The sequence below is a fragment of the Sus scrofa genome, chromosome 18 (assembly GCF_054392235.1).
Source record: "Sus scrofa isolate SSC_HxYL_T2T_F1_AM1 chromosome 18, Sscrofa_HxYL_maternal_Yorkshire_Landrace_v2.0, whole genome shotgun sequence".
NCBI lineage: Eukaryota > Metazoa > Chordata > Mammalia > Artiodactyla > Suidae > Sus > Sus scrofa.
This window is the reverse complement of record NC_139400.1, coordinates 11,314,298-11,337,154: the sequence shown is the minus strand read 5'-3', so window position 1 is coordinate 11,337,154 and position 22,857 is coordinate 11,314,298. Positions and strand designations below refer to the sequence as shown.

General features: G+C 54.1%; 1 protein-coding gene and 1 long non-coding RNA gene across 2 annotated transcripts in view; one reads left to right on the top strand and one right to left on the bottom strand.

The window, feature by feature from the left end:
- Positions 1 to 6,775: 6,775 nt before the first annotated feature.
- On the top strand, positions 6,776 to 16,062 carry LOC146394857 (uncharacterized). Its single transcript, XM_085005057.1, has 5 exons — positions 6,776 to 6,887; positions 9,380 to 9,440; positions 9,691 to 13,616; positions 13,791 to 13,951; positions 15,786 to 16,062. The coding sequence occupies exons 3-5, from the start codon at positions 13,287 to 13,289 to the stop codon at positions 15,820 to 15,822; spliced, it is 528 nt and encodes a 175-aa protein (XP_084861183.1). The 5' UTR covers positions 6,776 to 6,887; positions 9,380 to 9,440; positions 9,691 to 13,286; the 3' UTR covers positions 15,823 to 16,062.
- Positions 16,063 to 18,035: 1,973 nt separating this feature from the next.
- The window catches only part of LOC102166684 (uncharacterized), a 411,372-nt gene continuing 406,550 nt past the window's right edge, over positions 18,036 to 22,857 (bottom strand). Inside the window, exons 7-8 of the long non-coding RNA XR_014833426.1 lie at positions 19,807 to 19,864; positions 18,036 to 18,649 (exon numbers count right to left, since the gene is read on the bottom strand). This is a non-coding gene — a long non-coding RNA (uncharacterized LOC102166684). The remainder of the gene's footprint in view (positions 18,650 to 19,806; positions 19,865 to 22,857) is intronic.

The following is a 22,857-nucleotide window of genomic DNA, read 5'->3' as shown; positions in this document are numbered from 1 at the left end:
CCAGGGGTCGCATTGGAGCTGCAGCGGCCGGCCTACACCACAGCCACGCGGGATCTGAGCCACATCTGTGACCTGCACCACCGCTCAGGGCAACACTGGATCCTTAACCCACTGAGCAAGGCCAGGGATTGAACCTCCATCCTCCGGGACACAATGTCAGGTTCTTAACCTGCGGAACTACAGTGGGAACTCCAAGAGTACTTTGCCTTCCTTGATGCTCTGAGGCCGGCTCTGGTGAAAGTTGAATGTCTGCAAAAACAGTGCTTTCCGGTCTGAGTGCTTTGCTGTCCATCTCTGCCTTGGTGACATTTGAGGCTCGTGGGCTAGATGGGCAAACGACTTAGGGGGGCCTGGGCTGGGCACCCCTTCTGCCTCCTCCCCACCTCACTCACCCTGTGGGTGCCCTCGGGGTCCCCAGGCAACAGGGAGGAGGCCATCAAGGGAGTCACAGACCCTCTCAGGGAGTTTGGAAGGTGGCAGGGACAAAGGGGAAACAAAGTGACTGCAAATGAAAGTCAGTCAGCGTGGTGACATCACCGCAGCCGTGGGAGAGGCCCTGCCGTGTTGTGAGTGTTGAGACAGCAGGGGGCCTGATCGCACCCCCGCCTCCCTGGGAGGGCACAGGACCCTCCGGTGGGCTCGACTCCGCATGGCCCCCGTGGGGCTGCAGTCCTGCAGGAGGAGATGGGAAGCAGGGGTCCAGGTGCTGGTGAGAAGAGACTTTCTGGGCTCTTCCAGGAGGACAGGCTCCGCCCTCTGCCTGCAGGTGGGGATGGAGGAGGGGACCAGGGCCACGGGGGCTTCAGGCGAGCCTGCCAGAGCTCGGCACTAGACGCTGAGCCCCGGAGAGGGAGCAGCAGACCCAGGCCAGCCTGGAGCCAGGGCCGCCTGGAGCCTCCTCAGTTACGAAGGCGATAACTGCCTTTGGTTCGGGCGTGGCCGCTTGCAGCCTCAAGCATTGGGCAGGTGCCTCTGAGTTCCCGCTGTAACGAGACCCAAACTGCCAGAGCCCCAGATCCCAAGCCTGTGACTCCAGGGACGTCCCTGTCCCGCCTGGAGCCTGGGCTTCACGGCTTCTTGTCCAAATACTTTGACTTGTCTGTTTCTATCAAAATTGACACGGGTTTTAGCAGCCATTCATAAGCCAGGGGAAGGAAGCAAAAGATGGGAACGTTGAATTTCCTTCTTTCGTGAAATCATTGCAAAAACTGGGCACATTAAAAACTGGGCACATTAAAAACCAACAAAAGGTAACCAGACCAAACAACAAACTCGCAGACAAATCCAAGGCGCGGCCTACATTTTGCTGGGAAATGAAACATTTCTTCATGAAACATCCAGGGATGACAGACCAGATATTGCTGTGGGTTTTTTTGTTTTGTTTTGTTTTTGTCTTTTCTAGGGCTGCTCCCGTGGCATATGGAGGTTTCCAGGCTAGGGGCTGAATCGGAGTTGTAGCCACCAGCCTACACCACAGCCACAGCCATGCCAGATCCGAGCCGCGTCTGCGACCTACACCAGATCCTTAACCCACTGGGCAAGGCCAGGGACCGAACCCACAACCTCATGGTTCCTAGTCGGGTTCCTTAACCACTGCGCCACGCCGGGAACTCCAGAGCAGATATGGTTTTGTTCTGTTCTGTCTTCAGTGTCTGACTCTTTGCAGTTTCCTGATGTTGTACCCAAGAAATATTTTCGTTTTCTCTGTGTAGCTTCACCTGAAAGGGGCCTTTGTGATTAAAGAGGGCCGTGGGGGGCCTTCCTCCCAGGAGAGGGATGAAGCCTGTCTGCCTCCAGCGCGGCCGACACAGGGGGGCTTGCCCTCCTCCCCCCGAAGCAGTTTGCTCTTTCTTTTTATGTTTTGGCTGCGCTCACGCCATGTGAGAGATCCCAGGCCAGGGACTGAGCCCACACCACAGCAGCGACCCGGGCCACTGCAGTGACAACGCTGGGTCTTTAAAGGGAACGTCTCACACCATTCTCTCCTCGTCCAGCGACGCCTCGCTAGCCCTCAAGATTTCCGTCAGGCGGGGCAGCCTGGCTCCCATCCCGACTGAGGCCTCCCCACCTTGAGCCGCTGCTTCATGAACATCCCGTTGCCTTGGAAACGCCTCGCGCCCCAGATGTTCTCAGCCGTGGTCCTGGGAGGCCCGCCTCGTGCCAGGCTGGGCGTCTGCCTCCCGTCTCTTCTTAGCACCCAGGGTGACACCGAGGGACCAAGCCCCGTTGGTGCCCAGGGAGGTGGGGACTTTGAGTCTTGGACGACAAGCAGAGCAGGTGGGGGTGAAGAAGGAAAAAAAGTTCAGCAGGGATGCCTTTTACTTAAAACTCATGGAGTTCCCGTCGTGGCGCAGTGGTTAATGAACCCGACTAGGAACCATGAGGGTGCAGGTTCGATCCCTGGCCTCGCTCAATGGGTTGAGGATCTGGTGTTGCCGTGAGCTGTGGTGTAGGTTGCAGACATGGCTCAGATCCCGTGTTGCTGTGGCTGTGGTGTAGGCCGGTGGCTACAGCCCCGCTTAGACCCCTTGCCTGGGAACCTCCATATGCCGCAGGAGCAGCCCTAGAAAAGGCAAAAAGACAAAAACAAACAAAAAAAACTCATGCCCAACACAGCCCCACTTCTTTCAGGGCCACCACCCGACCGGCATCCCGGCTCTTCGCAGTTCTGTCCGGCTGAAGCCTCTAATTATTCCTGCCTTGATGCTCTTGCCATCCATCCCTTTTCACATGAACCCAGTGACCCTGCTGTATTTCAAGCCAATCAGCAGCGTGTGTCTTTCCTACGAACGCAAGTCAGTCTGGGCAAACGGTAAAGAGCGGGTGAATAGTTCTAGCTGGTTATGTTTCTCTCTTCTGGCTAAATTCGTTAGAATGATCGCTGTTCCTCGAAGACAGCGCTGAAGGGTCTAGGATGGCGTCCGTGGCTGGCACCCCTCACCTGTGCCCGTGGGGAAGCTGAGATAATTAGTGCGCTGTGATTTCACAGCGTCGTAGAGCAGGCAGGGGCCTTGCAGAACTTGTGGAATGTGGCTTGGCCTTTGGAAATCAGAGATGAGACAAATGGGGGTCCCAAGAGTGTCAGAGGCCAGAGCTGGAGTCCGTGCCGGACCCCGCCTGAGGGGGCCTCTCTGCCCCCTGGCCTCCTTTGAGGCAGGTTCGAGCTCCAAGCCGGGCGAGGCGCTGGGATTTCCTGGCCGGAGTCTCCCACGTGGCAGGTTCCCCCAGCCCCCCGCTGCCCTCGGCGCTCAGCTGATCACACTGTGTTGTCGCCCTTCCTCCTGCTGGGCGAGGCTGCCGTGGTCATGCCCACTTCGTAGATGAGGAGACCGAGGCACACGGAGGTGTGAGCTGGCAAAGCGGGGCATCTGGAAGGGTGGCCCTGGGGGGCGGGGCGGGCTGGGTCTCCCGGGCTTCAGGCCGGTGCCTGGAGCGTCCTCCCGTTTAGAACCCCCCCTCCTGCCTCCCGGGGCCCCCAGGGGGGTCCACACCCACAAGGGAGGGGCGCCTGGGTCCGACCACCCCGTGACTCAGCAGAGGAAGCTGGTCCGCCCGCGGGCCGGCCCTTTGGGGAACCCACTGCCTCCCTCCCGGCTGCCGGGGTGCGGGGCCGGCTTGGGTTTGTTTTGAGACTCAGACGTGGGTGTCACGGTGAGGATTCTGGCCGCCCTGGGGCCGTTGGTGGCCTCATCCCGCAGGGCCAGCCTGGCCCTGTGTGTCCTGGGTCACAGGTGAGGTTCCAGCCTTCTGATCTTTGTTTGTCCCCAGTGTCCCCAGTCAGTTCTTGGGAGAGTTGGGGCGGCACACTCTGTGTGCTTGTGTGTGCCTGCGTAGGTATGTGCGTACCTGTGTGTGCTTGGGTGTGTCTGTGTGTTCCTGGGTACATGTGCGTGTGTGCAGCTGTGTGTGTGTGTTTTGGGGGGGCCTGGGGGGGAACCCGGCGGTGCTGTAGGTCCTCGGCCCCAGCCTTGCCCACACCTGCTCTGTGCTGAGGTAGGGGCTTTCTGTGGACCCCTAACTGGACAGGTGGGACTTGTTCCTCTCCGACCCCCACCCCCCCACACCCGTGAGGACATCCCAGTGGCTGAAAAGAGAAGGATTCCATGTCCCCTCCCCAGCCAAGAACCCATGGCCTGTTTATTGCCTGCTGGGGCGGAGGTGGGATGGCTGGGGTGGGAGATGTGCCATGGCTCTGCGGCTGGGATGTGCCCAGCAGAGGAGCATGAGAGGGAGCCTGAGACCATGGGAGGCCCCGGGCCAACGTTCCCAGCGCTGTGATGTGGCCGTCCCTCCTGTCTCATCCAGGGCCCACCCAGCCAGGCTTCTTGGCTGGCCATCCTCTCCGGGCCCAGGCACACCCGCCTCCCAGGGTGCAGTCTGCTCGGGCTGCTTCGTCTTGGCTTCTCCCACCCACTGCAGGGGCTGGGGGACCTGCTGTCCGGCTAAGGGGCCCCTGAGGCTCTGAGCACCTCCTCTTCCAGGCCTGGCTCCCCTGTGCTAGCCCACCGAAGCATTGCCTTCCCCATACGGCCTCCCTGGGCACCCACCTTTCCTGCCCTGGGGTGGGGGTCCTGCCTCTTCTTCCCAAGAGGACAATGCCACGGGCTGCAGCTGGGCTGTCACCTGTCCTGGGAGGGTTTGTGGGCTGGACCTGGGAGAGGCAGCCAGCTCTGAATCCAGAATCACCACTTGCCAAACACACTGGAGCTGTAGCATCTTCAGGACCAGGTGGTGACCTCAGGCCCTTTGCAACGTCCGGTGAGGGGCTGTGTATTCTGCAGCCCCTGGACTGCTGAGGGTGGGGGGGTCTGCGTGCCCTGCAGGCTGCGGAGCCAGCCCTGCGCTCCCTCACATGTCCCTGCGGGCTTGGGACAGCTCAGTGGTTTGTGACATTTTCTCCCGCGGTGGCTCAGGGTCCACGGAAGGAAGCTTCACATAGCGCTTAGCGCAGTGGAAGTCCTGCCGTGCCTCCGTTCCCAGATCCCCCCTTGCAGAATTCAAGTCTCAAAGTCCCCACAAAGGCGACCCAATTTCAGGGCCGACATCCTGTGCTATTTTCCCCACTTAAAGATGGATTATTTCTTTGCCCCTTGGAATTGACGGTAATAGGGTTTTCTGTACAGATTCATAATTCTCTGGGTGAGTCGCTCCTTGGCCATATGGATGTGACGAGCGGGTTTCTCAGACTTTAATGGGCATGGTTCTAACACCTGGGAATCCGTTAACGATGAAAATCAGGATTCAGCAGGTCTGGGCTGGGGTCTGAGATTCAGCCCTTCTAGCAAGCTCCACGTGACGTTGGTACCACAGTCCGTGGATCGCACGTGGCTCCTGAGGCAGCAGAGTTCTCTAATTTTAAGCATCGGGTCCTTTTTCTTCTCCATCCCTTGGCATGTGCCCTCTCTCCAAAAAAGAGAAATGAGCTGTTTTGCACGGGAAATGAGCACACGCCTGGTCCGCTACCCCTGGATCCTAAACTCTGCTCATGGGGCCACTGCGTCTCTGGGGCCCCGCTGCCCCCCCCCCCCAGGGGAGGACTGGGACATAGTTGCTTCCTGATTTGATCCTTGTGTTTGGATTCCATACCTTTAATAATAAGAGCACCTCTTTTCGCCTCCGTACCAGTGGTTCTCAATCTCGGCTGTCTGGTGGAATCACCGCAGTAGGTTTTCATAGGTCGTAATGGCTAGAGACCCTCCCGGGATATCTGCTGGGAGCCCACATAGGGCTTTTGGGGTTTTTTTTTGTTTGTTTGTTTTTTGCTTTTTTGCCATTTTCTTGGGCTGCTTCTGCAGCATATGGAGGTTCCCAGGCTAGGGGTTGAATCAGAGCTGTGGCCACTGGCCTACACCAGAGCCACAGCAACACAGGATCCGAGCCGCATCTGCAAACTACACCACAGCTCACGGCAACACCGGATCCTGAACCCACAGAGCAAGGCCAGGGATCGAACCCGCAACCTCATGGTTCCTAGTCGGATTCGTTAACCACTGCGCCATGACGGGAACTCCCTGTTTTGTTTTGTTTTGTTTTGTTTTAAGAAAAGGTCCCTCCTTGGAGACTTGTAGCCAAGATTAAAATCCACAATGGTAACAAGGCTTGACCTGCTGGGTGATAAAGAAAGGTAAAATTTAAGGCCGCAAGGAAGCTTAGAACCTGGCTAGTCTCACGCTTTCATTTTTACGGGTAAAGGAACTTGTCTAAAGCTACAGAGTTAGCGGCGAGTCTAGAACTCACGGCATCCGGCTTCCCACTCTGTGTTCTTTTTCTAACACCTGATTTCAGACTTGTTGAAAGGGAGGCCGACCGTAATGAAGCAACACAGCCAAGGGCAGAGAAAGCTCCCTGGCAAATCTGAAAAGGAAGAGAAAATACTTTGAAAATATTAAAGGTGATTACCAGATGTCAAATGAATGTCATGGAAATCGCTTCAAGTTTTTCAACACACTGGGACGAATTTAATTTATTTAAATGTCTTTGTTAGCTTGAGGAATCCTTAAGGCTGCTCCTTGTCATTTTATCCCATTATTAATCACCCGCAATCTGACTTGAACTGGAAATAACTGTAAAATTTGTTAGACTTCAACTGATCAGGATTCAAGACATTTGATTCGCAACAGTTTGTGTGGGATCAAAGATATGGCTGCCCTCCAAAAGGCTGGGGTGTTTACATCAAAGCTGAGGTTGAATCCCTTTCAACCTGCTCTTCTCTTTTCGCACTTAGATTTAAGTTCTTGTTGAGACCTTTTAAATAGAGCTCTGTGTGTGTGTGTGTGTGTGTGAATTTCAGCTATTGCCCAGGCCCCAATTCCAGCCTCTCCGTGTCCTGAGATGGACAGCGGAGGTGTTTCTGGTCCTGGTCTGTCACGTTGAGCCACGTGCACTCGGTAAGCAGCCCCGGAAATACCCTTTTGCTAAATGGCCCAGGTCCCTTTCCAGCAGCGCTGAGTCCTCCAGGGGCGTCACACTGTCATGGAACAGGCAGAACCAATGCAGATCGCCTGGCCTCCGGTGTGAAAAGGCTGAGACCCGATCTGCTTTTTGATCCGGAAAACAACAACCCTTGACCCCTCCTCTCTTCCGGGCGGTGCCTCGCACCAGCACCTGCTGGGTCCAGTTTTTCTGCAGCCTCCCTCATGCTCCTTTTTTCTCGTCCCTCCCCTTCCCCGTTCTGGGTGAGTTTCGGAAGGCACATGTCTGCGGGCACAGATAAAGGAATTGCTTTTACTGGCTTCAGATGCTGGCAGCACGGTGAGGTGTGTTATGCTGGAAGCTTAAAACAACAAACGCTGGGAGGACTGGACGCTGCCTAAAAGCGTGGAGCGTAAGAATTTCTAATTGAGATAATATCCTTGGGTCTACCCAGAGCCGTAGATACTTGCCTGCGTTAAAAAAAGCATCTAAAGGTAACTCGCTCATAGAATATCAGTCATAAATACTTTCATGTCTGACTCACTTAAGCTAGAGTTGTAACTTCACCTTACCATGTGCCTTTATGTTATTGAAGTTTAAAGGCATTCCTTTCAAAGCCTGATGTTTGGCTCGTGATGAAAGAGAATCAAACAGCTTATTCTAAGTTACATTCAATAATTACATAAGTAACCCTTTAAATACGAGATATGCAAATAATGCACCATTCTTTCTATAATGACTTTGTGTACACGGTTTAATAGGAGCCCAGGATTGTAAATACATGTTTCTGAGGAAGATTAGCAAAGGCGATTTCTTTCTGAACGGAAGACGTGAAACAGGAATTTAAAGATTTGCAGTTGCTGTGGGTGACTGCGTGGGACCCCCTGGTAGGAGAAAGCCCGGGGAGATCCAGGCTCCGGGTCCTGGGTTAGGCAGATACTGTCTGCGCATCTCCTTGGCCCAGCGCTATGCAAACTCACGGAGGGTCCCGAGCCCCCCTCCCCCCCTGCTGTTGTTGGGGCTCCAGTCTTGAACCGACCCCACCAGAGTCTGGCTCTTGTGTCTGCCTGCACTGGAAGCCGCCCTGTCGATGTCCCAAGGATTTCAGTTCTTTGCCCAACTTCATCCAGGAGGACGGGGTGACAGGACCTGTGCCCCACTTCCTCACACCCCCAACATGTGAGGGAGGAAAGAGGGGGGTTTGCACTCAGATCGGAGGCTTCCAGCCCTCTTCCCAAGAATAGACTTTTAAAAACAAGTTACTCTAAGTGTAATCCCTGCTGGTGGTAAAAATAACCCGAGTTAAGAGATGTGAAGTCCACCCCCCCTCCCCCGCTCCTGCACCCCAGGGAAGGGCGCTGTATGCTTCCTTCTCAGTGGGTCACCTGGGGCAGCACCCCCCATGCCTGCAGGGCTGCTGTCATTCCGGGGGCTGTGCTTACTTTCCGCCTATGCGGCCCTTCTCACCCCCTGTCCCATGGAGGGGGGTGGGACATGGTCCTTGTCCTCACTGAGACGTGAAAATCCACCCCCTTCTGCCCCACCGGCCACAGCAACAGCTCGCTCACTCGCCAAAGGTGTTTTTGGATACTTGCTACCTGCCAGCCAGTGTCTGCAGAACATGGGTCCATCCAGCAAAGATTCTGGCTCTTTAGGATGTGACATTCTATGGGGGGGGGGGGGGGTGTGGCGGAACAGACAATAAATAAATGCATGTGAAAGATGAGCGAATTATTTGGTGTATTGGATGCCGCTAATGGCTCTGGAAAGAAAAAATGCGGGGGTGGGTGCAGGAGTGAGCAGGGTGGGGGTGTGGGTGCAGGAGTGAGCAGGGTCAGGGTGGGTGCAGGAGTGAGAAGGGTGGGGGATGGGTGCAGGAGTGAGAGGGTGGGTGGGGGTGGGTGCAGGAGTGAGCAGGGTGGGGGTGTGGGTGCAAGAGTGAGCAGGGTGGGTGGGGGTGGGTGCAGGAGTGAGCAGGGTCAGGGTGGGTGCAGGAGTGAGCAGGGTAGGGGGATGGGTGCAGGAGTGAGCAGGGTGGGGGTGGGTGCAGGAGTGAGCAGGGTGGGGGGTGGGTGCAGGAGTGAGCAGGGTCAGGGTAGGTGCAGGAGTGAGCAGGGTAGGGGGATGGGTGCAGGAGTGAGCAGGGTGGGGGTGGGTGCAGGAGTGAGCAGGGTGGGGGGCGGGTGCAGGAGTGAAGGCGGGGTTCGCTGGAATGATTTCACTACTCCTACCTCCACGTATGTCAATCATGTTCTTACTTTTGCCTGTTTAACTTGTTTCTGATTTAGTAACTTAAACACCGTCCCCAGCTTTATGCCCTTGGGACAGGGACAGCCGCCACCCTGCCCGAGAGACAGGAGACAAGGACGGGTCCCTCTCCCCGCTCTCCTCTCAGCTTTACGCCTTGGCTGGTGCTTGCAGGACCCTTGCTCCAGTCTCATCACGTACACACTGCTTTCTGTGACAGCGCAGAGCTGACGTCCCTAATACCCGGACACCAATACACAGCCTCGCAGGATGAAGACGAGGTAAATGTTACTAATTTTAGACACATTTCCAAGCACTAATTTTAGACACATTTCGAAGCATCCAGAGCTAATGAATCTTTAACCATTTCCCACCGAGGCGTCTGCTCCATGCCAGCCAGCTCCGGCTTCCTCGGTTTTTCTCTTGTGTAATCTCTTCTCTCATTTTTAAAGTAATTCTCCCTCCCCATTTTCTCCTGACTGAATTTCTCGAATTTTGAAAACGCCTGTATTTTTCCTCACATCTGCTTAGAAGTTTGGCCATGGAGAGAATTTCGTGTTCGGAGGCCACGTGGGCACTGAAGCTACTGAACTTGGCCTTCCCTCAGGGTCGCGCTCAGAAGGCCGATGCCGTCTCATTTTCATCACAGGAAGTCAGATGACGTCTTACTGTCCTTGGGGTGGGAACTCAGATGCTGTCCTGTCCTCCCTCCGTCTTGCTGGAGCCTATGCGAACAGCATCTTCAACCTGGAACAGCATCCTCATCCTGGAACAGCATCTTCATCCCCAAATAGCATCCTCATCCTGGAACAGCGTCTTCATCCTGGAACAGTGATTTCATCCTGGAACAGTGACTTCATCCTGGAACAGTGTCTTCATCCTGGAACAGCATCTTCATCCCCGAATAGCATCCTCATCCTGGAACAGCGTCTTCATCCTGGAACAGCGTCTTCATCCTGGAACAGCATCTTCATCCTGGAACAGCGTCTTCATCCCCGAATAGCATCCTCATCCTGGAACAGCATCTTCATGCTGGAGCTTCTCTACTGAAAGGAGAAAGATACATGGACTGAGGAATTGCCCTGCAGCCCCATTGATGCTGATGTTGCGGCCTTTCCTCGGGCCCTGGAGCCCTGGTGACCCTGTTTCTCCACCTGGATGACCATTAGGCTTCTCGGTCCCTCTCTGGGCTCCCAGTTCTCTCTTGTATTTTCCATCTTGTTCTTTTCCTCCCCGCCCGATGTTCTGGGTGGTGGTTCAGCTTTCTCTCCCGCAGCATCAGTGCTCTCCCACCATGCTGGCGCATGCGGGCCATCCACAGGCTGTTCCATCCTGGGAAAATAATGTCTGTTTCTTATTCATTCAGAGAGCCTGTTATTTCAGGGCCACTCTGTCTCCTCTCTTCCCCCTGGGAACACAAACGAGCATTTGCTCCAGTCCTTTGTCATCCTCCGAGTTCGCTCGCCTCCTGGTAAGTTTCCGTGGGTCTGTCCTGCTCCCCTTGGCTCTGGGGTTTGCTGCGGGGGCCTCCTTTATAATGTGTGGTCCACTGCCCAGTAGCCTCCCGGGGCCTCCACCTTCCAGTGGCAACAGAGCAGCGTGTGCTTCCCAGGCAGGGCCACGCCCCTCTCCTTCCCCCTGGGGCCCCGGGGGTGCCCAGCTCTGCTCCGACGTCCCCCCGTATCATCCTCTTCCGGACGGCCTGGTCCTTGACGGCACCTGAGAAGCATGAAGCTTCTCCCTGCCAGGTTACGACGGGCGCCGAGTGCGGGGACCCGTCGGAGCCTCAGGAGGCCCCTGCTCTCCCTCCTCTTGCACTGTCACTCCTTCTGGACTTAGATCTTGCAGAGACCGCCCTTTGGGTGACGTGCATTTGCTCCCCAGTGTCCACATGCTGTGGTTTCCTCTGTTCTCTTGGTGGGCTGCTTGCTTATTTTCCTATTTTCAGCCATGTCTGGGGTATAATGGCGCCCATGTAGCTTTATTTCAACGTGAACTTGGGAAAGAGGCTGGAGGCGTGTGGACTCAGCACGCATGGTCCTTCCCTCCCCGTTGGGACCTGAAATCCTGCACTGTCCTTGGAAACGCCTCCTCTTCAAGGTACGGGGAGCCAGAGCTCACCTCCTCCAAAGATGTAGGCTAGGTGACCTTGGGTGACTCTTTGAGGGGTTCTGAGCCTGGGTTTGCTTGTGGGTGTCATGGTCCCTGACCTTGTGGGTGGAGGCAGATATAGTCTCCTGAGCCCCTTCCCAGGGTAAAGGGGAGACACCTAAGGCCGCGATGCTTAAATACTCAGAACTAAAAATCGCTTAGGGGTTTGGTTGCTCTGCCCCTGGAGTCACAAAAATGTGGTCCCATCACTGTTGGAAGACGTGGGCGAGGCTTCAGCCTGGAGCCTCTCTCCTGTCAACGCAGCGGGGAGGCCCGAGCCCCCCGGGTCCTGCTGCAATCCACCTGTTAGCCAAACGTTTCACGGGTAATGAACCAAAGCCGGGGTCCGAGCGGGATGAGGTGGGAGGTGGAGCTGTCTCTGGGCTTTTGTCAGCAGCTCACCTTTCAGGACCTGGGGACCCCACCCATGCCTCCCTGCAGACAAAACAACGTCGGACTGACAGAGCAACTCCAGATTAGCTGACATATCTCCTTAAGTGCGTGGCATTTGGTTGCCATTCCGGTGGACGGTCTGGGCCCCCTGGGGGTGCTGCTGGTGTCTGGGGGAGCGTGAAGGTGACTGAGTCATTTCCACAAGGACATGGTGCTGCGGCATTGTGACAGCAACTTCTGGTGGAAATAAATGATCCGGGGCCCTGACTCATGAGTCCTGGTCACCCTATTTCACCTACATTCTTCTTTTTTTTGGGGGGGGGGGGTCTTTTTGCCTTTTCTTGGGCCACTCCAGCGGCCTGTGGAGTTTCCCAGGCTAGGGGTCGAATCGGAGCTGTAGCCACCGGCCTACACCACAACCACAGCAACGCGGGATCTGAACTGCGTCTGCAACCCATGCCACAGCTCATGGCAACGCCGGATCTTTAGCCCACTGAGTGAGGCCAGGGATCGAACCCGCAACCTCGTGGTTCCCAGTCGGATTTGTTAACCACTGCGCCACGACGGGAACTCCCATTTCACCTACATTCTAAGCAGATGCCAATTTATGGGTCCTTTCGGTCAATATTAACTATCAGTCCAGTGGAATTTTCTGCGATGACAGAAACGTTCCATATTTGTCTAATATGGTAACCAGCAGCCCCGTGACTATGAAAATGTGGCTGATATGACCGAACAACTAAAATTCTAAGTTTTATTCGCTGTAAACTCATTTAAATAGGGGTTTAAACAGTCACAGGGGATTGGCAGCTCCTGTACTGGGCAGCACAGGTCTGGAAGACGTTTTATGTTTTCGTGTTTGGACATTCCTCAGCGCGGAGTTCTCAGGCCACGGATCAGACCCAAGCGCAGTTGTGACCCACTGTGGCCACGCCAGGTCCTTAACTCACTGTTGTGGGGTTGGGGGGGAGGATCGAACCTGCGTCCCCGTGCTCCAGAGAGGCTGCAAATCCTGTTGTGCCACAGTGGGAACTCCTGGAAGAGTCTTGATTGCTCAGCCAATTTCAGGTCCAGGTGCCCTGGTGGTGGGGTTGGAAACAGTGGGGAGCTTCCCTATTAAAATAGCTCTTCTGTTAAATGGTCCATAATTGAGTTATTATAAAGCCATGAATCTCTCACCTCATCCTGAGAGGTGCAAATTGAGGAGAATGCCAGTTATTCACATATGGGTGGGGCTCGTGTAGCAGGTGCATTTCCTTGAAGGTGGCCCCCAGGAGGACACAGTGAAGGATGCAGAAGGTCCTTCCGGAAGGCCCAGGGGTTGGAGTTCCGATCCGAATTACTCACTGGGAAGGAAGAGCAGTGGAGACGGAGCCCAGGGCAAAGAGGCTCTAGGTCCTGCATAGAAAAGGGGGTTGGCTGCAGAAAGAAGTGAAATGGGCCATGTCAGCTGCTGACCAGCTGCACCGAAGGCCCTGGCCTAACACGGCTCCGTCTTTTGAGCCAACTCGGACCTGTTCTACTTTTTAAATGAAGTCGCTTAGCCTCCCTGGTCTAACTTGTGGGTGTCTGATGAGCAGGGAATGCCGGAAAGTGGCAGCCCAGATGGGGGCGGGGGGCAGGGGGCTGCTGGACTTACCAGCGCCCAGGCGCAGGCACAGCTGCACAGAAAGTTGAGCTCACAGGTGCCCCTCACCGTGTCCGGCTCGAGCCGTCCTTTGAACCGAGGTCCGCGGGAAGCCGTCTTCACCCTGAACCTGCCCCTGCGGCAGGATCACTACAAGCTCACGGGGCTGCTCCTGGCGTCCACCCCACACACCACCCGGCAGGCCGCCTCGCCTCTCTGTGCCGATGCCATCATTTCAGCCTCACAAATTCTGTCTCCTTCTAGAGGCTTGGAAAATAAAGCAGAGGTAACTACTTCACCTGTGATCACGTTGCAATTCATTTATCCAAACGGATCTAATTGGTCCACGAAGGTCACACGCGCCTGTGTTCCAAGGCGGTGCTCTCATTAAATAAAAAACAAGCAATGCATCTTTATCGTGGAGAAACCAGGTAAAGAAAGTAAGATTTGTCTGTTTCAGCTGAACTCTTCTTTCCTTCCTGAGACCTTCCCCATGGCTGTGGGCCAGGGAGAGAGCCCTGAACGTGGGGGCCAGAGACGGTTCCAGCTTGGTCAGCCCTGCTTGGAGGATCTGAGCCGCACCCTGGAGTCTGGGGCCAGTTTCTGCCTGCAGAGAACAGGGTGGGTCTGCCCTGCACCTTGGCTCCCTCTGACCTCGTGGAAGGAAGCTTTGTGGAAAACCCAGAGTCCCCGGGGACAGGGAGGGGGGTTTACTTAAAACGCAAAGACGTAAACCTTCCAGCTGCCTCCTGCATGACCAGCGGCTGGTTCTTAAGGACTGCACCTTTTTTTTTTTTTTCCCAGCATCACTTCATTTTGTGGTCTTTTGCTGTTTCCTAAGGCCCAGCTCTCCTCCCAACACTTGCCCACCTGAAACACCACAGCTGGCCTTGGGGGAGCGCTCTAGGCTTCTCTGAGGGGGCCCCCATGTCCCAGGAGGAGCGCCGTGTCCCCTGGCATTCGGGTCTTCTTGGTGCCAGAGTGCCATGGCAAGAATGCATCCCAGTGGCACCTTGGCCACATCACCTGGACTTTTCTGTGTGACAGCCAGGGGGCTGATTTCAGCCCTGATGGCCGGCAGAGGAGGTAGAGGGGCCATTCCTGTGCCGTTGAAGTCGTACCTCAGTCTAACTGCCTGTTCTGCCCTCAAAGGCGACAAACACAAAGCCTGGGTCCCCTCAAAGTCTGCCTTCTACTGAAACACCAACTTTTCTCTCGTTCAGCCTCCCAGGAGCCGGGTCCACGGCGACCACCACTCTGGGATGTTGGCAGGACTCCTGCCTCTGCCTCTTCCTTTTGTGGAAGAAGGGCCCCCCTCAACTGTCGGGGTGACACTCTATGGACCGTTTTGTCCTCATTTTGGAATCTCATAATCTGTCGTGTGTCTGAAAATGGGGGGCCCTAGGAAGGACCTGCTCCACCTGCTTCCTGCCGGGGCTTCTTCCTGTGGGAGCTCCTGGCCCTGGAGACCCCTGTGGACGCTCCAGCGTGCCTCTGCCCCCCCAGGATCTTTGCTCCTGGGGCTCCCCCTCTTCTCATTTTGTCAAGAGGGACACCCCCACCCAGCTCCCTCTGGCCCCAGCCAGCCCCTCCGCGCCCCGGACCCGCGGAGCCTCTGTGCTGCGCGTCACAGCTCCATCCCTTTCCTCATTGTCTGATGCGTTCAATTTTATCTTCCCTACAAGGATAAAAACTTCTAAAATATATGTTTTAGTGAAGTAGAGCTGATTTACAATGTTTCAGTTGTACAGCAAAGGGATTCAGTTATACATATACGCATATATATCATGTGTACTTTTTCTTTTCATTTATAGGTTATTACAAGATATTGACAACATTGATTTGACTCTCGTTCCCTGTGCTATACAATAGGTCCTTATTGTTTATTTATTTTGCATAGAGGGGTGTGTATCTGTTCATCTCAAATTCCTAATTTATCTCCTCCTCCTTAAGAATAAAAACGTTTTGAGGATTAAAAAACCCACAATAATACACAGGCATCGGTCTGAGTGCATGACAGTGTCTATCGGATTTAGTCCTCACGCCAACCGTGTAGCACAGATCCCACTGGAACCTCCATTCTGTGGACGAGAGACCCGAGGCGCCGGGGTAGGCGGCACAGGCTGTGCGCCCGGGGATTTGAGCCCTGTCGGTCTTACAGCGGCTCTGCCACCTGCCTACCTGCGCCTGGCACAGCCAGGCTCCATCCCAGGCGCCTTCGTAGCTGGAAACTTGCAGGAGGAGAGTCAATCAGAGGCCACGGCAGAGCTCCGCCAGGCAGATGCAGGTGATGGAGGGATGAGGAAGCTGGCATCAGATGACTGGGTTCAAGTCCTGCTACCTGCTCACCTGCGCTAACGTGGGCGGTTAGCAGAATAATGAACTGCATAGGCTTGTACAATTTCCATGACAAAAAGGGACTAACTAGAGTGTATTGTGACATGTTCCCCTGCAGCCTGACCCTGTGGGACACTGTGCTCTCGGCTCTGTGAAAACGGAAGTTATTCCACCCCTTAGAGACCCAGAGAGAAAGACTCCGGTGTTTCTTCTTGAGCTGCACGTTTTACCAGGAAACCTGAGACCTACGGTCAACTGTGTACAGTAGATGCTTGAAACCAGTCAGGAGGCTGCTGGGCTTAACAACCCTAGATTTTCAGAACCCCAAACCATTCACTCTATAACTGTGGACACACACGGGATTGAATCATGTAGTTAAATTCCTAATTGAAAAAGAACAAGTTCAGAGTTCCTGCTATGGCACAATGGGACTGGCAGCAGCTTGAGGGCGCTGGGATACAGGTCTGATCCACGGCCTGGCACAGTGGGAAGAAGGACCTGGGGCCTTGCCACAGCTGTGGCTTAGGTTGCGACTGCGGCTCGGGTCTGATCCCTGGTCTGCTATAACTCCATACGCCGTGGGGAGGCAGCCGAAAGAAAGGAAGAAAGAGAAAAAGCTTCTCCGTGTATTGCTATAGTTAGGGTGTTTTGTTTGTTTGTTTGTTTTGTTTTGTTGTTTTTTGAGTTTTGAATGTGTTGACAGAGAGAGCAAGAGAAATGATTTTTTTTTCCTCTGGCTGTTTTGAGCAGTATCTGTGTCTTTTGAAACTTCAGCGAGTGTGACATGGAACCTTAAACAGAAGAGCCAGCCGGTCCCAGAGAGTCTCACTTGTAGGTCTGAACCCCACTGTCCAGATGAACCTCCGTCCTTTTGATATTTGTCAGGGGGCTGCGGTCAGTTTAAAGTCAGATGGTATTTCCACCAAAAATATTGTCCTTGTTATGCTGGCCTTGAGGTTATAAACCAGTTAGGCTGCACCGGATTTTCTTTCTTTACAATGGTTCTAAGAATTTCCATTGTGGCTCAGTGGGTTAAGAACCTGACTAGTATCCCTGAGGAGGGGGGTTCGATCCCTGACCTCGCTCAGTGGGTTAAGGATCTGGCATTGCTATGAGCTGTGGTGTAGGTCGCAGATGCGGCTCGGATCTGGCATTGCTGTGGCTGTGGTGTAGACTGGCAGCTGCAGCTCCATGTGGACCCCTAGCCTGGGAACCTCCATAGGCCGCAGGTGCTGCTCTAAAAAGACAAAAATAAGGATGGTTTTAGGCCATGAATATGAATGTTCTTTTATCCATGGAGTTGAAACTATGGAACACATGCCGTTGACAACGTGTGAGAACAGCACGGGTAGTCTCTCAAGGAGTTTGCAGAAAGGAAGCAAGGTGAACTGACATGATTCAATCTGAGCCAGTGATTTTCAGAGTAGGCTTGTCCCCAAAGACAATAAGAAGACATCAGGGAGCCGTATTAACTACACATACCTGGGAATGAATCAAAACCAGAATTTGTGGAGCATTTTAAAAATGTCTAAGATAATTTTGTCTGACGGGGTGTTTCTGAAATTTTGGCCTGAAAATTCAGGGAGTAATTGAAAACTTGAATCTATTTGTCTAAAATCACCAAGATAGGAGTTCCCGTCGAGGCTCAGTGGTTAACGAATCTGACTAGGAATTGTGAGGTTGTGGGTTCAATCCCTGGCCTTGCTCAGTGGGTTAAGGATCCGGTGTTGCCGTGAGCTGTGGTGTAGGTCGCAGATGTGGCTCGGATCCCGTGTTGTTGAGGCTCTGGTGTAGGCCGGTGGCTACAGCTCTGATTGGACCCCTAGCCTGGGAACCTCCATATGCTGCTGGAGCGGCCCTAGAAGAGGCAAAAAGACAAAATAAATAAATAAATAAATACAATCGTCAAAATAAAATATCTGTGACCTACAGAAATAGCTCTTAGTTTGAGCTCAGGGTGTTGGGTCAGGCGTGAATATTTGAAAGAAGTCAGGGCAAGTGGACAAAGCTCTGCTGGCTCGGGGTGACCCATCCCCAGAGGGCTGGAGGCTGGTGACTCCCCACTTGATTTCAGACAGCGAATGCCAGGAAATGAAAATAAATTCTGCTTTTATTTGTGATGGATGGTTGCGTTTCGTCCTTGGGGTCAGAGCAGGTGTGCCCCCCGACCCCCCGGCCTCCTTAACCTGGTGGCAGGTGAGGGCTGGACCCCCCCACCCAGGACCTGAGCCTGGGCCTCTTCTGTAACTAAATTCTCTTGCTGCAGTTGGAATATTTTCCTTCACTATCCTTCCATGAAGAGGGGACCAGCCAGGTCATATTTATCTTCATTTATCCTTTCATATATTTTGTCACTATGCCTTTACTGTTTTTTTTTTTCTTTTTTTTTTTTTGCCTTTTCTAGGGCCACTTTCTGCAGCATATGGAGGTTCCCAGGCTAGGGGTCGAATTGGAGCGGTAGCTGCCAGCCTACACCACAGCCAGAATGACGCAGGATCCAAGCCGTGTCTCTGACCTACACCACAGCTCACGGCAACGCCGGGTCGTTAACCCACTGAGCAAGGCCAGGGATCGAACCCGCAACCTCATGGTTCCTAGTCGGATTCGTTCACCATGGCACCACCACGGGAACTCCTGTGCCTTTACTTCTTGAACTGGCTGTTCTGCCGACAGAAAGTTCCAGACTGCTGGAGGGAGGCTTTGCCTGACCTTTCGTCCTGTGGGGGGGGGGGGGTCCTTTCCTAGACCCTCATTCCTCGGAGGGCCGAGGCTGATGACAGCAGGAAGACGGCTTTTGTTCGCGTGCATTCCAGGCTTCAGCAGAAATATCCAGTTTCTTCGTTTTTGTTTTCTGGACGAACAGAACTCTTCCCGGCTCTCTGCTCAGCTCTGTGGCTCTCCAGGCTTCTCCAGTTCATGTTTCTGGTCCCCTTTTTTCTGCCTTAGGAGTCCCCTTCAGGTTCATGTCTATGGGTGGCTTGGCTGTGAGGCAGAGAACTAGTGGTTAAGCCCCTGTGCACGGAAGAGGTCATAGAATCATTAAGACCCTAGAAGCAGCCTCGGCTCTGAGACCAGGGTGGGCCCTCCGCCCCCATCCCAGCCTCCCTGAGCTGGTCCTCGGACAGGCAGCCCTGCTGGGATTCCTCCCCTGGCTGAAAACACACTTGCCTTGCCTTGCCTTGCCTTGCCTTGCCTTGCAGCAGCAGAGCCCACAGCTGGACAGCGCTGCTTCCCTGCACCCGCCTCCTGCCCTTCCTCAGCCTCTCACCAACGAATGGAAGACCCACCTGAGAGCGGCTGGCACCTGCTCTGCCAGCTCGGGAGGACCCCTCTCCCAGGGACCGGAGGCTGGTGACGCCACATTTGATTTTGGCCAGCGAATGCCCGGAAATGAACTAAATTCTGTTTGTAGTTGTGACGGGTGTTAAATGAAAGGAAGCATGACACCTTCCATGAGGGTCTGGAAAAGTGCCTGTCCGGTCTCAACTTTTGAAAGCCGCTTTCCATCTATTATCTCTGTGTCCATCCAGCCACCTATCCTTCTCTCCCTCCACCTCTGTCCACCCACCCGTCTATCCACCCACCTATCGATCCATCCATCCATTTATCTGCCCATCATTATAGCCATCCATCCATCCATCCATCCATCCGTCTGTTATATATCTGTTATATGTATGTATTTATATATGTGTCTGTCTAGACAGCAGCTTTATCATCTATCCATCCAACTACTTATCATCTAACCATCTATTGTGTTTCATCATCTATCTGCTATCTATCTATCCATCTCTCTCTTATCCATCCATCCATCCATCACCTATCTATTCATGTATTCTTTCTCTATCACTCTATCCATTAATCTATCCATTGATCATATCTATCATCCATTTATCTATATCTTTATCCATCTATCTATCCCTCTATCATATCTATTTCTCTATGTATCCATCCATCCATTCATCTATCATCTATCTATTCATCTACCAGTCAATCATTTATTTATCTATCTACCTAATTCTTCTAGCACTCTCTCTGCCTTTCTCTCCATATACATATATATTGGGGCATGGGGAGGAATTGTGGCTAAAAAGCAGAAGACATGAGGAAGCACCCCCCCCTTGCATGCATCCCTGTCTCACCTGGTGAGTTCAGCAGCCCCCTCTCCTGGCATCAGACTTGAGGTAGGACTATTCGTGTCTGTAAGACAAAAGTGACCAACAGCAAACACCCCCTAAAACGGGGGCCCATTAGAGCTGGATGAACCTAGTTCAAGCCCTGTTTTCTGAGATCAGGGCACCGTGGTCCTGCTCACCACGTGGTCGGGCCCTCACCTGGACAGGGAGCACGCAGCCTCCGCGCCCCACACCTGCACCTGTTCCCCTGCAGCACACTGCCTCTTCTCCTCCAGACAAATCATGGTTTAACAACAAGGCCCTGCTGTGCCGCGCAGGGAACTATAAAGAATATAAAAAAGAACGTGTGTGTGAATCACAGAATCTCTCTGCTGTGCAGCAGAAATAAAATGATCACACTATCATCATCAACTACCTTTCAATTAAAAAGTTCACAATCTCATTTGCATCTGGTAGAGTAAGGGGTAGAGTCTCCAGGAGGGGTTGGTCCCTGGGGGAGGGACCCTCTGGCTTGGGAACCGATAGCAGTTTAGAGCCAGCCAGGCCTCGCTCAGCTTTGGGGACCCAAGGGTGAGTTGGGACTCTACTGGGGCTTCGTTTTCCAGGCCTCTGTTGATGGTGTTGTTCCCTCATGCAGGTTGAGAAGGAGCATCTGGCTGTGGGTAGCAGTTTTCTCGAAGCCGGCAGCTGGCCTGTGTCTTGGACTGAGAGGCCCAGCTTTGAAGCCATCACGCAGCTTCTGCCAGCGAACCACCTCCATTCTCCGGGCAGTGGCCTCCTCTCTCAAGTGCAGATTTCCGAGAACTGTTGATGCCTCCAAGCGAAGGTGGCACTTGGGGCGGGGGGGCGGTCCTAGAGATGTGCTTGTCCTCAGGCAGAGGAAGCAGGGTGTCTTCTTAAACCTGATCCTGCGGCCTCATCCCCAAGGTGTCTATGCAGCTCCTGACGCTTATTTGAAACGAAGGAGACATTCTACACATTTAAATTTCCCTGGACTATCCCAGGCTATAATTCTCTGTGACTGACACAGGGATCTATACCCCTGAGCAAAAACAGAGCAGGTGGATTCCGCCCCAGCGGCTCTTCCATCGCCTGTCGGAGCGCCCTCCATCCTGGAAGCGCAGTAGGTCTGAGTGGCGCGGAGACGCCCGTGTGTGTCTGCAGCAGGGGTGGGAGGCGAAGAGTGTTTGGAGGATGAATCTGCTGTTGTGGGAGCTTTGGGTACCGGGTGCGGCTTGCTGAGGGCAGAGGTGCCCTTGACTCTGCCCCAAGCCTGCATCGCTCCTCCTTTGGGGTTGTCTGGTGGACCCTGACTTCCTTATACTCCTGCCTCACGCAGGGCAGGCTGGACCGGGGCGTGGTACCCAGCATCCTCACTGGGTAAACAGGCACCTGCCTGGACTCCCCTCCCTCCCTCTGTCCTCACCGTCCCACGGGATCTCGAGACCTTGACACTCAGGACGACCCTCCCCCACCTCGTACCTGGGGGTTGGAGTGTGACCTTGGCTCCTCCCAGAGCAGGTGCCCGCCTGTGCCATCTCAGGAGGTCAAGGCATCCTGCCTGCAGTGCATGGTGCTGTTTTCACTGGCATTTCATCATTACTTAGGCCCCTCAAGACTTGTATGCTCTCCACCTGTTTATTTTCAAGGAGGTGGCATGCAAGAAAATAAAATCCCCGTGTGAGCCCTAACGTTGAGTAAGTCTTACTTGTGGCTTCCAAAGGGTGGAGGGGAGACACAGAGCCGAGCGGCTGGGGCTCATCAGGGGCTGCGTTGCACCAACGTCCCCCTTAGGTGATCTTTCAACAGGTCTGGGGCTGGGCGTGACGTCCTCTTCCCAGGAATGGAGAAACCAAGTCTCCTCCAGAGCTTATAGGAGCCGATTACTGGGTTTGAGGAGCCCTCCCAGATCTGAAGCCTGCTGAGCCTATGGACACACATGTGTGCCTACACGTGGACATGAAGAGTCTAGAAGGAAAACCATGTGCACCCCTTCCTGCGCTAACTCGCTGCCTTGGCCCTCCTTCTCGACACCTCCCAAACCCCCTCACCCCAAGCTCTGGTCGTCCCCGAGCCCTCCGGCTGGCTTGGGCTCTGATGCCCTCCGTGCTGGTTGATGGCTGTCAACCCACTAACGGAGAAGAGTGAGGCCCGTGAGTGGAGGAAGGAAAGGTACAGTATTGATCCCGGAATTTGCTACATCTGACGTGTCGCACGTGCCAGCATCCACTTGAAACTGGGAAGACTCCCCTCTTGGCCTCTGTAGGGCCACGTCTGGGTCAAGTGGAGGAGGCTCCGTGTTAGACCCCGAGCTCTTCGGCGGAAGGTGTGGCCTATTAGGGTTGTATTTGTTAGTAGAAGCTGTGCTTTTTATTCCATTTCTTCCCCCCCCCGTGAATATGTCAGTAGAACTGCATATAATGAGGGGACAAGCTACTCTACTCTCTGGGTGGTTTAATAATTGGCCCCTTGGGAGTTCCCGAGTGGCCCAGAGGGTTAAAGATCCAGCAGTGTCACTGCAGCAGCAGCCCGGGTCATTGCCGTGGTGCAGGTTCCATTCCTGCCTCAGGAACTTCCACCTGCCACAAGTGTGGCAAAAAAAAAAAAAAAAAAAAAGGCTCCAGTGTAGGAATCACTGAATAAAAAGCATTTTTATGAGTTCCTGTGGTGGTGTGGTGATAATGAACCCGACTAGGATCCATGAGGACACGGGTTCTTTTTTTTTTTTTTTTTTTTTTTTGTCTTTTTGTCTTTTTTGTTGTTGTTGTTGCTATTTCTTGGGCCGCTCCTGCGGCATATGGAGGTTCCCAGGCTAGGGGTTGAATCGGAGCTGTAGCCACCGGCCTACGCCAGAGCCACAGCAACGTGGGATCCGAGCCGCGTCTGCAACCTACACCACAGCTCACGGCAACGCCGGATCGTTAACCCACTGAGCAAGGGCAGGGACCGAACCCGCAACCTCATGGTTCCTAGTCGGATTTGTTAACCACCGCGCCACGACGGGAACTCCAGGACGCGGGTTCTATCCCTGGCCTCGCTCGGTGGGTTAAGCATCCA